Genomic DNA, 15,061 nt, shown 5'->3' with positions numbered 1-15,061 from the left:
ATGTTTGGCCTGCCAGGGAGTCACATGACCCTGCAGCCTGATGGTTTAGGGTCTTAGGACGGACTGAGCGTGCTCCAGGATCTCTGTCTGGATCAGGGGGTAGTTAGGGTGCTCTGCTAGGACCTGAGGGAGCAGACAATAACACCTCTAACTACACTGATATTCTTGGAAAACATTTTAGCTCATCTTTTTCAAAATGTACTGTAGCATTGTGATGGTACACTCAGCACAAACCTTGTGACAAACATCAATTGCCTCTGTGTATCTCTTGAATTTCAGAAAGTTGAAAGCAAGCCTGAAGCCTTCAAATGAAAAAAGGAAGAAACAAAACAACACCAATCATTAAGTACTGTAAGCCTTGTGCGATCCAGGTCCCAGGAGCCATAATGGCCCAACACCAATCATTAACTTCAAGGACATACTCATCAGCCCATACTGGACTGTATCTCAGTCTGACATGCCGCCCAGAGACACTCATGAACAATAGAAACAATGTGCTCACTCATATCTTATTAAAAAGTACTGTTTGGGTGAATCATCATAGCAAATAGAGTATGGACAGGACGCCAATTGATAAGCTTTAAATCGCAAAACATGCATTAAAATTATTATTTAAAGCTTATCAATTGCAGTGCTGTCCATAACCTTTAAATCACGAAATGTGCATTAAAATTATGATTTAAAGCTTATTGAAGTGTGTGGAAGGCAAATCATGTTGTATAACTATAATTGCATTTATTAATCATTTTGTATAACTAAAATTGCATATATTAATCATTTGGCATAACTATAGTTGCATATATTAAAGAACACAATGCAGAGTAATATGTATGTACAACCAAGGGTAGTCTGGAAGACATTCCTGGGTGGTTGGGTGCTGGGGGGAGAGATAAGGGGACCTCTGGGTACCCCAAGTTAAGTCATGAGGTCGGAATGCTGAGGAACTGGTGAATAGGCCAACAAAGAATTATATGACCTGGCCATATAATGGAATAGAATGTATAGGAACATTTCTCTCCTATAAGTACTGCACCCTTTTCTTTGTTCTTTGACTTACTCTGGTTATCTCTTAGAGAGAGACACTATTGTACTCCTGCAAGCTTGTATTAAAACGTATTATTAATCATTGTTAATAGATTTGTACGTCTTCATTCACTGAATTTTGGAGTTCGATACCCATCCGAATTAAATAGGAAGAAAGGAGAATTTCCTTCACAAGTGCTGTCCATACTTTATTTGCTATAGACACTCACCCATGCTGGGGTTGAGCCTGTTACTGTGTGTCCAGGCCTGCTCGTAGAACTCTGAGGCGTCTTTATAACTCTGCTCGTTCTCACTCATGAAGCCCAGGTACTCGTATGCTTTACTGCACGACTGAAAACAATACACAAACTCAGATCAAAATTATGCAGTAGCTATTCATGTTTTGTGTCAAGTTTGACTTGAATTAACTCCACTGGTTAATTTGACTCCAAATCATTCGGTGCATGATGAGAAAATTCCAAGGGTTGCATTCATCTATAGGTATCCATCTGACCACAGCCTAGCTGACCTTGTTGTGTTTGATGCAGCGGCGGAGCAACTCAGAGGCAATGTCATATTTGCCAGACTTGATGTAGATGTCAGAGAGGAGCAGCCAAGCCGTCTCCAGGTCATCAGCCAGCTCCAAGCTCCACTCCACCTTGGTCAGCCTCTTCAGCTGGTTCCTGGCCCGTGGAGTCTGCTTCAGCAGCATGAAGGCCTGGCCCATGGCCAGCAGGTAGACCACGTTGTCCACCTGAGAGGCAGATTAGCAACAGCAACTCACAAGGAGGGTATGTTTTAAGATTTCTATGACCTTTCTGTGAAATATTTCCAAGAAGTAACAGATAGGTCTAGGTTAATGGATTGTGGAGAGAAATGGCAAGGATGATGAACAACATCCAATTTCATCCAATTTCGTATGACATTGAACTTTTAGTTTACTAGCTGGCTAGTGATAATATCCAGGTGGGTTTTATATAGTTTGGCGGTGCATTCATCTGTTATTCAGCTATTTTCTCTCACCTGTCCTGATCGCATTTAATGTGGATATACAAAAATGGTGTGAGGCAAAACCCTCTCAAACAATATCAAACAGTACACTATATATACAATACATTTATTGTACAGGGTTGTCTTACTAGTTAGAAACTCCAAAAACTATGAGTATTTAAAGCTAACTGTACCTTGCAGGAAGCCATGTCTGTGAAGACAAACAGAGCCTTCTGGATGAGTTTTGGATCTCCAGAGGCCATTAGACAGAGGTTGACCAACAGCATAGCTTTGTCAGCTCCCTGTATGGACCGAGGCCTGAACTCCTTCACCAGGTTCTGGGCTGTGGCCACCCCCACCTGGTCCCTCCTGTCAGCACTACCCAGCTGGCCCATACTACCAGGGGATGATACCAGAGAGTTATATAGAAGTTATGTTAACTCATGATTATCATCAGTTTTAACTTATATTATTTCATATTCATGCTAAATCAAGCTGAGTAGTCTTACCTCCACTCCTCCTGTGGGGTGTCAAACACCTCCCCTCCGATGGTCTCGTTGTCTGGGTTCAGACAGATGCGGATCATAAGCTCCAGGGCCTGCTCACCCCACTCTGTGTCCCTGCGGGCCTTGTTCAGGTGGAACAGCGCCTCACTCACTCTGCACACATGCCTGGAAGACACACAAATTCCCAGCATTATCTAACTCTCCTATCTTAGAGTTTGAGGACATACTTGAATGTTAGGCTACTTGAATGCAACCCTTGTGATTGACTCTCACCAGTAGTAGAGACCCTTGCAGTAGTTGTATCCAGGATCAGTTGTATGGTTGGGGTTGTGATGCTCAGCTACTTCAATGAACTCTAGGGCCTCATTGATCTTCCCCATTCGTCTGAGATACTGGATATACTTAGCTAGGTAAACATGGTTATCTGTTAAACAGAAAAAAACGTCAATGAGGACAATGTGCTGGTTTATTTTGTATTGTGTTAGTAGTAAGGAGATGGTATATAAGCAAACAGGTTGGTATCAGGGTGGTAAGTTTATCAAAATAAGTCAGTTTCTGAAAAGAAAATGCTGGTTATATGTTAGCCCACAAGGCAGTACCTGGTTGGTCATCCACCAAAGTAAAGAACAGGTCGGAGGCAAGCTCAAAGTCTTCTTTCTTGAATAACACTTCGCCAAACACCTACAGGTGTCCAAAAAACAAACAAACTAACAATACAGACGACACTCATCAACTGATGAATACCAATTATCAAGTGTATTCAACACCTTCACCATTTCTATATCAGGCTAAGAGAAGGTGATAGTTGAATGTGACCATATGGTGTGACATAGTAAGTGTATAGAGGGGTGAGACTAGTACCAGTTTGGCCTCTGGATGGTTGTTGTCCTTTCTTAGCACCTCGCAACACTGCAGTTCAGCATCATCAATCTTCCCATTCTCCAGGTAAAACCGGGATAACTCCACACTGATCTGATAACAAGAGTCTGATCTCAGAGGCACGTCAAAGACAAACTCCCAGCACTCCTGAAATCCCACTGTTAGGGTGTGACATGTTCTATTGAGGTGATAGACTCACACTGAGCCTACTGAGTAATACCTGATGTAGAAACTCATCCAACACAATATTTTTCCAGTATATTACAGTTCTATAAATGTATCTGCTGATGTTAATCCTCCCTGACTGTCACAACAGTCTGATCTCTTTCACCGTTGATTGGAACCCTTCCGCTTGAGCATGATGCTGATTGGACTAACCTTGTCACTCCCCTTGTTGCAGGCGAGGGCCTCCAAGTAGTAGTTCTTTGCTTTCTCAAACTCCTTCCTGTGGCGGTAGAGTCGGGCCAAGTCACAGCAGATGGAGGCCATAGCCTCTCTCTGCTGGTTGTAGATCTCAGGTTGCTCCACTTGGGCAAGCTTCAGGATCTTCTCCTGGACACTGTGGGCCTGAGAGGAAGAAACATATACTAAATCACTACCTAAGGCCTCACAAAGAAGATAAACCTACTGTATATAAACTGTTATAGCCTCTCCCTACAGCTCAGTCATAATGAATATACCAGACATAGTCAAGGACATGTTCATCGTTCATAAAGAGACAGTTCTAGGCTTGTTGTTGACACACAAATCACTGCCAAATATCGACATTAGTCTGATGTCTACAGTGAAAAGCAGTCATAGTGAGACCTTATACAATGTCTCCTGGACTGATCCTCTATCAGTGTGGTGAGCTTTCACCAACAACAGCAGGCACTTGACATTGCTGATTAGGGCTGATAAACTTGCTCCTGACAGAAAAAAAGAAGACATTTTATTCAGTAGTCAGAGACAAAATTCTATTCAGTGAAACAACATCCATTATTTACCTAAATCACTGATATCATAGGTCAGGTAGTATGTAATGACAGTTTACCATCTTCACATTGCAGGGATGAGAGCAGGATCCTCTGGGCCTTTCCATACTGCTTCAGCTTGAGGAGGAGTTCAGCCAGGTCCATGTACAGCGCCTCTTGCCCACCCTGCTTCAGAGCACTCTCATAATGGCTGAGAGCCTGGCAGACATCAACCAATCATGTTAGCGACAAGCATGGACTGAGGAAGAAAAGCATAGCAATGAGAGTAGCAATCCATGTCCAACAAAGACAGCTTTCACGTACTTGGTTGTACTGATGGGTCTTCACATAAGCCTGCCCCATCTTTCTGGACAAGGTTGCATCCCTGACTGTCTTGCTCATGGCCTCTTGGTAGACCTCAATGGCTCTTTCTGGCTTTAGGATACATAATGTGACATGTCCTTACTGTTTCAATCCATCAATACATTTGACAGGCACATAAATACAATATCTCAGTGTTTTGAAAGTAATACCTCTTGTATGTTCATGTATGCGTCCCCAAGGAGGATACAAGACTGAGGCCCAGGCAGTTCATCTCTGATTTCCCTGTGATACAAGGTATCAGTCATCCAGATACAGCACATAAAACACAGACAGTACTGAAAATACTGGAGAGATCTGACAGTTGGAATTCACAGTTTTGTTTCTAGCCATCAGGATATGCCGCCAACGCCACCAGTTAATTGGTCGAATGTTTAAATAACCTCCAATCATAGGTCAATTCTGACCTGTAGCATGCGATATAAAGTTTCTTGTCTCTGCGTCTCTGTAGGTAGATGAGGGCCATCTTCTCCCTGGCATCAGTGTAGTGTGGCTGGTCAGGTGTGATGCCTCGCAGGACGCTGAGCGCTATGTCAACGTCATCTTTAGCCAGGGCCAAGTCCACGTTGGCCACGGTGACACGGATCTCTTCTGAGGTGCCACTGAAGTTCATGATGGCATCCTGCATCACCATGGTGGCCTCATGCTAATTACAGGGGAAATTACATAATTACATGTACTGTACATATCACAAAGGAAGCAGAAGAAAGCTAGTGACACACACATCCAAAAAACACTGTGATAGGTTGGAAGGCTAGAGTGACAGGGATCATGTACCTGTTCTCCATTGAGCCGTAGAGCCTCGGCTAGCTCCAGATACACAGTCACGCGTTCACTGGTGCTGATGGTGGACTCTCTCCCTTTCACCACTCTCTTTACCCCTGGCAGACCCATCACCATCTTCAGAGCCTGGATGGCCCCGTTCAGGTCCCCTGTACTCCTCAATGCCTGCGCCTTGATCAGGTGGTACTGGGGAAGCTCCCGCACCTGACCGAGCGAGAGGGTAATCGTTGTCATGGTAACAAAAATCTTATTACAGCATAGTAAAGTGACTTTTCAAAAATGTAATGCAGAGGGGGATTCTGTCATAATATTAGTTGGTATGGAGTGTCTGAAGGTGTTTTGGACATATTTTCAGAATAAATGGGGCCCTATGGGGCCCAAAATATGACTACTCAGCATCTAAGGAAGCAAAGCTAATCAACTACAGCTAAGGTCAGGGCCAGACCAGGAACATGTTTTAAAAAGGTGGAATATCCCTTTAAGCAAAAAGTAATCTTTACCTGAAAGTTGTGACTGACACCGGTCTCTAAGGACTGAAAGCATTTCTTATAGTCCTTTTCATGGAGGAGCAACTTGGCCTGCAGCAGGTGAATCTCCGCTATCGTAGGCTCCCTCTCCAAACATAACTCTAGGAACCTCTGAGCTGACGTGCTGTCACCTTCCAATGGAAACCGTACATCGTGATGTACACACACCCTCATACACACAATCAATGTTGAGGTAATATACTTTATATACAATGACATATCTATGACATTGGTGAAGCCTGTGTGGGCAAACCCTTTTCCACTACCAAAATAAGACTTTGCAAGCCCACAAAGTTCTTATTTTTCTAGTTTATTATTGCATTATTTTAAGTGAGTGCTGACCATCTTTTTTCTGTTGACTTTATAAGGTCTACACACCACCAACTTCACTCTAAAAAATCACCGGGATTTAAGATATTTAATATATATATAAAAGCCATCTACTCCTAACATAGGTATGATTGCCTTATTTCTAATCCATCCCTCTGTGGTCTTACTGTACCTGCAAGGTATTTGACATGGGCCATGTGGTAGGCACCAGGTATGAGACCAGGGGCTGTTTTGACCACAGGCTCTAGGATCATTATGGAATGACTCAAGCCAAAGGGTAGAGGTTGAGCTGCCGTAAGGGGCTTCTCCTGTAACAGGAGACATGGGTCATACACCATGGTAAACAATGATGTAGACATGGGTCATACACCATGGTAAACAATGACGTAGACATGGGTCATACACCATGGTAAACAATGATGTAGACATGGGTCATACACCATGGTAAACAATGATGTAGACATGGGTCATACACCATGGTAAACAATGATGTAGACATGGGTCATACACCATGGTAAACAATGACGTAGATTCAGAAGATTCAGAAGGGTAGAGCACTAGTTAATCATCAATAGATAGTGATAATGGACAGTGATGCAGAGTAGCGTACCTGGAAGTAGGAGAGGTGCAGGTTGACCACCTGGAAGATGAAGTTGGGGTGCAGCAGATGGAAGTACTCTGGGCCCATGGGACGCCCTTGCAGGGCCTGGAAGTGAAGGTCTGTGGCCTCCTTCAGTATGGGTGACACTGTCTCCAGTCCTGCCCCTCTCTTATGGGCTAGGATGGCCTGGAGAAGGGCCAGCTCCTGCACATTACATAGAGAAACACATTCTACATTCATGTCTACAAGGCAGCTTAGCTGTCAATAACTGGAATTTCTAACATTCCAAGATGCAGTGAGAGATTATATCCAGCAGGGGTCTCTGTAACCAAACAGATAGATCAATGAACTGATTGACTGCTGAACCCATACTGTACCGCTGACTGGCCAATGGACTGTTGGATCTCTCTGAGGAACTCCAGTTGGTTTGCTGCCTCTTGAAGCTGGCCAGTCATCAACTGGCACTGTATCAGGCCTGGAGAAACACCTCACCACCATCAACACTCAACATACACTTATGGGAGTATGAAATAGACAGTAGTTCGTTTTTTAATAAAGCTAGGCTGTCCAGATGCTAGGCCACAGTACTGTACCTGCCAGTGCTGGCACACTGCTAGTGTCAGCATTGAGAGCAGTGGAGAACCAGCGGGTGGCCTCTTTGGCCTTGTCCTGTAGAACTAGTAGGTAGCCTATCTCATTGGCAATGTCAGCATCACCAGGTGCTTTAGAGTAGGCCCGCTCAGCAAATGGAGTCAGAAGCTGCAGGATCTCTGGGTTACCTCCACACTACACAGAGAGTGAAAGAGAAAAGGATAAGTTGACTTATTCTATTTTCCATTGAATAACTGAAATGCACAATATCACATGATCATTTGCACTGAATTCAAATTACATCAGTGAGTTGCTTGTTTTCTCTGCATTAGATTTTAATCCCCTGATAAATTACAAAGACATGGAACACTGTGTCCTGTGGGTTCCATGGAAGCAGAAACCAAGGGACTGGCACACCCCACACATGGGATCTACTGTACCTTGTTTAGGCTACAGTAGTCATAGGATCCAAACTATGATATGGGTTATGCCATTACATTACAAATCTAGGCTAAATCTCTAATATCATCTTTTGAGAGGTACAATACTTCATATCTTCAAGATAAAGGGCTATTCAGGTGGATTTTTGTCTTTTTTTGTCTGTTTGACAAATGAATCAGTTATTGTTAGTGCTTACCAGTCTGCTGATGGGCTGTGTGACAGAGACTTGAAGACTTGGTGAGCAGGGTTCTGAGACCTCTGCTGCACTGAGTAGTGCTTGAAGACGCTCCTTTGCCTGCAATATACAGACTTAAAGTTCTCACTATTCTCCATTCAACCTTACTGCCGTCTTCCTATGCCAAGTGTGATAACAGAATCATACAGTATGTTTTGCATACTCTTTAATCCAGTTGTACGTATTAATATGTTATTACTGTGTAATTGATAACTGATATAAGTTACTGTATGCAGGTGCCATCATTCATGTTAAGTAACTCCCCTTTATCAGATCCCCATCCTTCACTATGGTATGGATGGCCATAATTTGAATAGCTTTAAAATTCCGCCCATCTTGTTGTAAAATTCTGAATAAAAGAAGAAAGGCAAATCAGATGTATCACAAAGAGAAACAGTTGTGATAGTGTAAAAACACACTATATCTGACATGACCAAAGCCTTGTCTAGATCACAGCCCACCTGTGAGCCATTTCTATGGCTTGCTCCCAGTCTTGGAGGGCCAAAAACAGTTCCATCTTCATCAGCAGACCAGGGAGGAAGTCTGAGTAGGTGGTGATGATCTGATTCACTATCTCAAGGGATCCAGTGTAGTTATGTTTCGCCATAAAGTACTTCACCTGCAATTGACACACAATATGGTATCTGTCAGGTCAAATGAGTTCATCCTCATTAATCGACATGTTATGTTTACTCTCATCTTCTCTGGATCTTGTGATGTTCATACCACCACTGCTGCTGCCACTGCTTTGACTATTGATGCATATACATAATCTGAGATTCAGAGCCATGAGCCATGAGGTACCTTTCCCATCGATCCAAACACATCTTTGGAGTCTTGTACTCCACCATCCAAGTATCGGATTGCATTGTTCTTTTGGAACTCATCCTCAGAGCTCATATCCAGCCAACCCTTCAGAATGAACCCCTGCTCAGAGGAAGTCACAATCATTTCACATCAAATCTTCATATAACCAAAGTATCACTAGTCTAACCCAGCAGAATAGTACATTTGATAGTATGGACCTCTTTTGAAGACTTGGATATCTTCAGTATCTTGTCGATGTAGTCTTTTGCTTTCTCATTGCGACCCATAAGCCACAGGAATAGGCCTCCATAGAACAAGGACTTCTCTCCAGCTGTCTTACGGATGTTCCTCACTTGTGACTCGAGCTCTGACACAGCCTCTTGATCTGCAGACAAGAAACAAGCACACTCTACAGTTTATAGACAAGTTACAGACAACTAAGACCAGAAATGACCTAAACTTGACAAGTATCCTTCTCATAGTACTGATATACATGAATGTGAAGCAAAACCATTTTATTTAAGGGTAGTGTACATTATATCAGACCACAGTTGACACCACACTGCTTTGTGGTTTGTGCTTTGCTCCTGAAATAACCAAGTGTTACCATGATGGATCTGTCCACTCACCAATCATTTCACATTGTCTGTGTGCACAGATAAGCGCCATGGTGGAACATATGGACACACATGACCTGTCTTTCACTTGCTCCAGCTCTCTAATGGCCTCCTGGGTTCGACCTGCCATAGAAAAAGCATAGTGGCCATTCCTTTACATTTACATTTACATTTATGGCATTTAGCAGACACCTTTATCCAAAGCGACTTATAACAAATACATTTGTTTAAGTAAGTGAATCATCTATTCATCAGTCACCACAAGTAATCAATGCTCGGACCAGGGGCCATTGGCAGTCACAGTGCTAGTGATTTTGCAGTGCAGTGATTTCTTTTTAATTTTTATTAATAGGAGAGAAACTTGTACAGGGGGGTAGTGGAGATGAAGACCTCCTGAGGAGATTCTCAGCAAATGAGAGAACACACACTAGCCACTGTACCATATACACTACTGTACCACACAGTACCTTCCATTAGTATTCCATAGACTTTGAAAAACAGCAGAACAGGATCATTGTTGTACATTTTCAAATATTCCCCAGCTGTTTGTATGGTTTTCCTGAAGAATCTCTCCCTTATGAAGTATATAAGGGTGGCCTTGGGATGAAAAAGAGTAGTGAGAGAATATAGGTTAATAGTATTAGTAATAGTTCCACTATCTACATAGTGAGCATTTATTTTCCAGAGCAGTTGATCTAGCTAGCTGACCAGAGAAACTGGCTTGCTGTTTTTCTACTTGCTAGCTACATAATATATGCCATTTAGCTGACGCTTTTATCCAAAGCGACTTACACCGCAGTGAGTGCATACATTTCAGTATATATGGTCCCAGCAGGAATCAAACCCACAATCCAAGCACCGTTAACGCCATGCTCTACCAACTGAGTCACAGAGGACCACAAGGTTAGATTACAATTTCATCACACCACTTTATCATCACATCATCAGCCTTGAAAAATGAATCACATTAGAGTTAGCTACTTCTTATATAAACAAACTTACTAAACAAGTTGGATCTGTTTCAGACATGTTTTCTTTATCGAATGATGAACTTCTTGAGAATATGCTCAGCTTATACTGTTCTTTGTAGCAATGTTTTTCATTCACTATGAGAGCAAAGTATAGATCCAGATTCACAGAGCACCACAAGCAGTGCACAGGTGTGGGCTGGGGCGTCCACTGTTGCTAAACAACCGATGAGACTATCGTTTAAGGATAGCTAATGGAACACAGTTTACTGTAATCGTTGTCATACTTTCGTGTGTCTGTGTCATTTATATAATTATCAGTGGTCATGATGGCGACCACAACACTGACTGACCAGCAGGCAACAGAAAATAGAACATATGATGAAATATGTTTATAAGGTGGGAATAGTAATAGGTGTGTTTTAATTTCAGATTCAAGACAACTCACCTGCACATACTGCTGGTCTGGAACCCTTTTTTGATTTCATCCTATCCATAGGAAACACCAGACTGGTGAGTAAACTATTTTTAGGGGGAGGGGGCCAGGATAGGGTTTATAGTTTTTTGATTTGACTTTTTCCGTCGTCTATCATAAAGTAGATCTACATGATGACATCATTTGACATTAATTTGAATTGAACGAACATTGGACATTTGGGGAAAAAATCAACTGGGTCTAAAACAGGAGTAATTTGATAGCCTCCTTCAGGTTGTATGAGCAGGTGTATTTACTCTTTGTCTTTGCAGAACAAAGAGAATGACTTGCTGAAAGACCTACTGAAGGCCAACGTGGAGAAGCCGGTGAAGCTGGAGGTGTACAGCACCAAAGCCCAACGGGTCAGAGAGTTGGAGGTGGTCCCCAGTAACATGTGGGGGGGCCAGGGCCTGTTAGGTGCCAGTGTCCGCTTCTGCAGTTTCCAAGGTGCTAACGAAAACGTTTGGCATGTTCTGGTGAGTCAAGCACTCACTGAGGACTTTGGTGTTGCTTTGTAGCGGCTTTTTACTGATCATAGGTCTAATATTCCATTCATTCACCTGGTTTGTTATTGTTAATTAAAATGGTTCAATAACTCTCCTTCTCATTTTTAGGATGTCGAATCAAATTCACCAGCAGCATTTGCAGGCTTGCAGGCACACCAAGACTTCATTGTCAAATACACATGGTTACTATGACGATGATCTGTGTCCAGCATTTCAACATCATTTTCAGAGTGGAGCCTGAGAGGTCAGAAGGGCAGGGGGTTGGGTCTGTGTCCATACAGCCAACCCTAAGGGCTAAGCACTCTGTTTTTCTCTGCTGGCTCCTGTGGCTGAGACTTGCCTTTGTTGACATGAGGAGGATGTGATAGAGGCACAAACACCCAACTCTGTCACAAAGTTAGTAAGCAATTACTGGGATTCTACAAGGAGTCAGAGAATGCAAGGAATGTTTCCATTGTCTTCAGGAAACTGGGCCGACTATGAAGAGAGCATGCTGTAGATTTCAACATGAGGAAATACCTCCACCTTTTGGTTTTAAAGAGAAGTGCAACAATAATCATACCCATAACATACACAGAGACACACTTTAGTTTTCATATGAGGTCTTCTGATAATAATATATGAGGTTCAATTAGAAAGAACAGACAACCATGTTTTGTTAGATCATATTTTCCTTTTATTTCAGCTGTCTTTACTAGGACCTCATGACCTGTAAGAAAATGGTATTATCATGAGTAAAGATGTTATCGAAAGGGGTTTAACTAATACAGGATGAGCATACATCTTTTAGATACTGAATCATATGTAAAAGAAAAAAAAGAAGATCATTGTCACCTTTAAAGGGGCAATCTGAGATAGGTTCATACATTGTTGGGACTTTTAAATTCATGGTATATAGCCATTGATTCTTAAGGAATATAACTTATAAATGTGTCGTGAGCTTAGTTACCCATCAGAAACCAAAATATAAGCTTGTTTCACTCCTTTGTTTGTAAACAATGTAATCGTAAACAAACACTGTACAATTTATACATATGGTTAAAACTATGATTTTGATCTCATGGATGGTAAGTCCTTGCATTCATAGTGCCGTCTATGAATGTAGTTACATTTCTCCAGCTCTAATCCCTCAGCTGTTTACCAAAAAAAGTGGCAGGGTGACCTCTTTGTTGTTGTTTAAATCCCAGACTGCCCCTTTAAGTGATATATGATAGTAACTCTCATGGGGAAGTGATAGAGGGAAGAGGGGAGGCTTACAGAGTACATCCAGTCTGTGATAGTAACTCTCATGGGGAAGTGATAGAGGGAAGAGGGGATGCTTACAGAGTACATCCAGTCTGTGAAGGAGGAAACACGGGTGAAGACGGTGGGTTTGGAGATCTGGTTGCAGTTCCCGGCTGGACCGTAGCTGACCACGCCATGGACCCGCCAGGCGTCATCTGTGAAGCAGCTCAGGGGACCTCCAGAGTCACCCTGTCATGAACCAAGACGGCAAAGAGTTTAACATCACCTCGATGAATCAAAACAGGGAAGATGAGTCAAGTTTGACATCCATGCAGTGATGGTTTTGTGCTTGTAAGAAAGAACAGCAGTGATGTAGCGAAAGAGCATGCATGTCGCGATCAAGCTGAGCGCCCAATAGTGACACTAATCAATGAACAGGGATCTGCGCTAATGGCCACAGGTCATGAGCCACGGTCAACACGGTCAACACGGTCGACAAGACCAGAGAGAGGTAGAGAGCTTTGGCAGCCAGCAGTACCTGGCAGCCAGCAGTGGTGCCTCTCCCTCCAGCACACACCATGGTCTCCTTGGCCAGGCTGCCCCACCATTCATAGGTAGAGCAGACAGAGTGCTCTACCACAGGAATGATCGCCTGCTGCAGGATGTCAGGCACACTGCCTCCAGCTGAGGGGAAGCATGGCAATGAGATTAATCATGTACATACACAAAGGCAAGAGATGAGAAGATAATAGAATTTCAACAAATAACTCAAGCTTTGAAGGTATGACTTCAAGTGTGTGTGTGTGTGTGTGCGTGCGTGCGTGCGTGCGTGCGTGCGTGCACTCACTGGCCAGAAGTCCCCAGCCAGTGATGTAGCAGTTGAAGTTGTGAGGCAACGTTTGTCCATCGCCGGGCAGTGCAGCTATCTGCACATATCCGTTGTCATAAATAGATGCGGAGAGTCTCAGCAGAGCAATGTCATTTCTAGAAGACATAAAAAAACACTTTCAGCTGCTCATCTCCTCCAAAGAAAAACATTAATTGTTCTCAAAGGGAAAATGCAGTACTAAGAGACAGACTATTTGTTACGACGGGAGACAATTCTTTTTGATTGGGAGCCCTAGCCTTGCTTGCCCCCTCTTTACCCGTTGCCAAGGTCACCATTCCAGCGCGGATGAACAATGATCTTCTCCACTCGACAAATCTGTTCACTGCCATCATACTCAAACAGGTTGTACTCCCCAAGAACCACACGGTAATGGTTGCTGTCCAGGCTGAGGAGGGTCAAAAGGAAAAAAATAATCTCAAGGTTGAAACAGTAATTTAACCTGCTACAACAGAAACGTGAACAGTTGCATGTGTGGATGCAGAATAAATATCCCTCCCAGTCTGTTTCTACATGGAACATCAAATGAATCAATTCCGGATGTTGAACTTGTTTTATGTTAGAGTCCTGTCAAATGTGAGTATCTTTGGAGTTGGGGATTGTCCTTTACCTCCAAATATAAACAAGGACTATATTTCGGTTTATCAGATCGTCTTTCAAACAGGTACCATTATTGTGTGTAAACTGTATAACTGCTAACCTGAGGATACAGTGTGCTGCCGTCATGATGTGAAAGGCATCAACGATGGAGCCTCCACAGATGTGGTAGAACTCATTGCTGTTGTACGAGTCATACTGGAGGGAGGCCTGGGTGGAGAGAGATGATATAATTAATTATGAGAGGAGAGTGTGTGTGTGTGTGTGTGTGAGAGAGAGAGAGAGAGCATTGTGGATGTGTGATATTTTTTGTTGGGATGAATTACACATACTCTCAGTTTGAACTACTGTCAAAGTCGAGGCTAATTCATTACATTCTAGATAGCTTAAGAACAGGCTTTATGCAATCACATTCAAGCACATTGGGACAGAGAGAGTGTTACCTGCCATGTCCAGTTGTTGCGTTCAGCATTATTGCCTCCTACCACCTTCTCTGACAGCCTCTCGTTGTACACAGCATGGTTGAGGGGTGCCTTGGCGAAGATCACCCCTATGAGACAGTCAAACCACTGTATCAGCAAGTTAAAGTAGCTTCTGCTTCAGGGTGAATGCATTCAACACACACGACAATGTATTGTATAATACTATTTTTTTTTCTTACCAATGCAAGACAAGAGAACCACAAGCTGAAACATCTTCCCCAGTAAGGTGATTAGATGCAGCTGCCAGTTCCTATTTATA

At 42.9% G+C, this 15,061-nt stretch overlaps 3 protein-coding genes across 3 annotated transcripts; 1 reads left to right on the top strand and 2 right to left on the bottom strand.

Annotated features, from left to right (window-relative positions):
• Nucleotides 1-45: 45 nt before the first annotated feature.
• On the bottom strand, nt 46-10,535 carry LOC310814486 (tetratricopeptide repeat protein 21B-like; the record flags this gene model as incomplete). The annotated part of the gene is made up of 29 exons (XM_083683938.1): nt 46-123; nt 235-302; nt 1,254-1,374; nt 1,553-1,777; nt 2,208-2,409; nt 2,523-2,684; nt 2,793-2,943; nt 3,119-3,200; nt 3,381-3,491; nt 3,777-3,965; nt 4,206-4,306; nt 4,432-4,570; nt 4,676-4,786; nt 4,885-4,957; nt 5,140-5,378; nt 5,510-5,719; nt 6,016-6,173; nt 6,545-6,680; nt 6,983-7,177; nt 7,351-7,448; nt 7,567-7,759; nt 8,202-8,300; nt 8,505-8,589; nt 8,702-8,859; nt 9,045-9,167; nt 9,266-9,432; nt 9,677-9,787; nt 10,132-10,261; nt 10,509-10,535. 29 exons carry the CDS (start codon nt 10,533-10,535, stop codon nt 46-48), a joined length of 3,942 nt encoding a protein of 1,313 aa, XP_083540064.1.
• Nucleotides 10,536-10,961: 426 nt separating this feature from the next.
• LOC310814481 (Golgi reassembly-stacking protein 2-like) lies at nt 10,962-11,805 on the top strand (the record flags this gene model as incomplete). The annotated part of the gene is made up of 4 exons (XM_083683924.1): nt 10,962-10,991; nt 11,065-11,145; nt 11,380-11,583; nt 11,722-11,805. 4 exons carry the CDS (start codon nt 10,962-10,964, stop codon nt 11,803-11,805), a joined length of 399 nt encoding a protein of 132 aa, XP_083540050.1.
• A 33-nt stretch (nt 11,806-11,838) lies between these two features.
• On the bottom strand, nt 11,839-15,015 carry LOC310814476 (elastase-1-like; the record flags this gene model as incomplete). Its single annotated transcript, XM_083683911.1, has 8 exons — nt 11,839-11,850; nt 12,871-13,086; nt 13,376-13,521; nt 13,685-13,821; nt 13,983-14,111; nt 14,424-14,530; nt 14,764-14,870; nt 14,982-15,015. The coding sequence occupies 8 exons, from the start codon at nt 15,013-15,015 to the stop codon at nt 11,839-11,841; spliced, it is 888 nt and encodes a 295-aa protein (XP_083540037.1).
• Between the last annotated feature and the right edge of the window lie 46 nt (nt 15,016-15,061).

Source organism: Argentina silus (genome assembly GCF_951799395.1).
Source record: "Argentina silus genome assembly, chromosome: 1".
Taxonomy (NCBI): Eukaryota; Metazoa; Chordata; class Actinopteri; order Argentiniformes; family Argentinidae; genus Argentina; species Argentina silus.
Note: the sequence above shows the minus strand (reverse complement) of the source record. Positions and strands in the feature narration are given on the sequence as shown.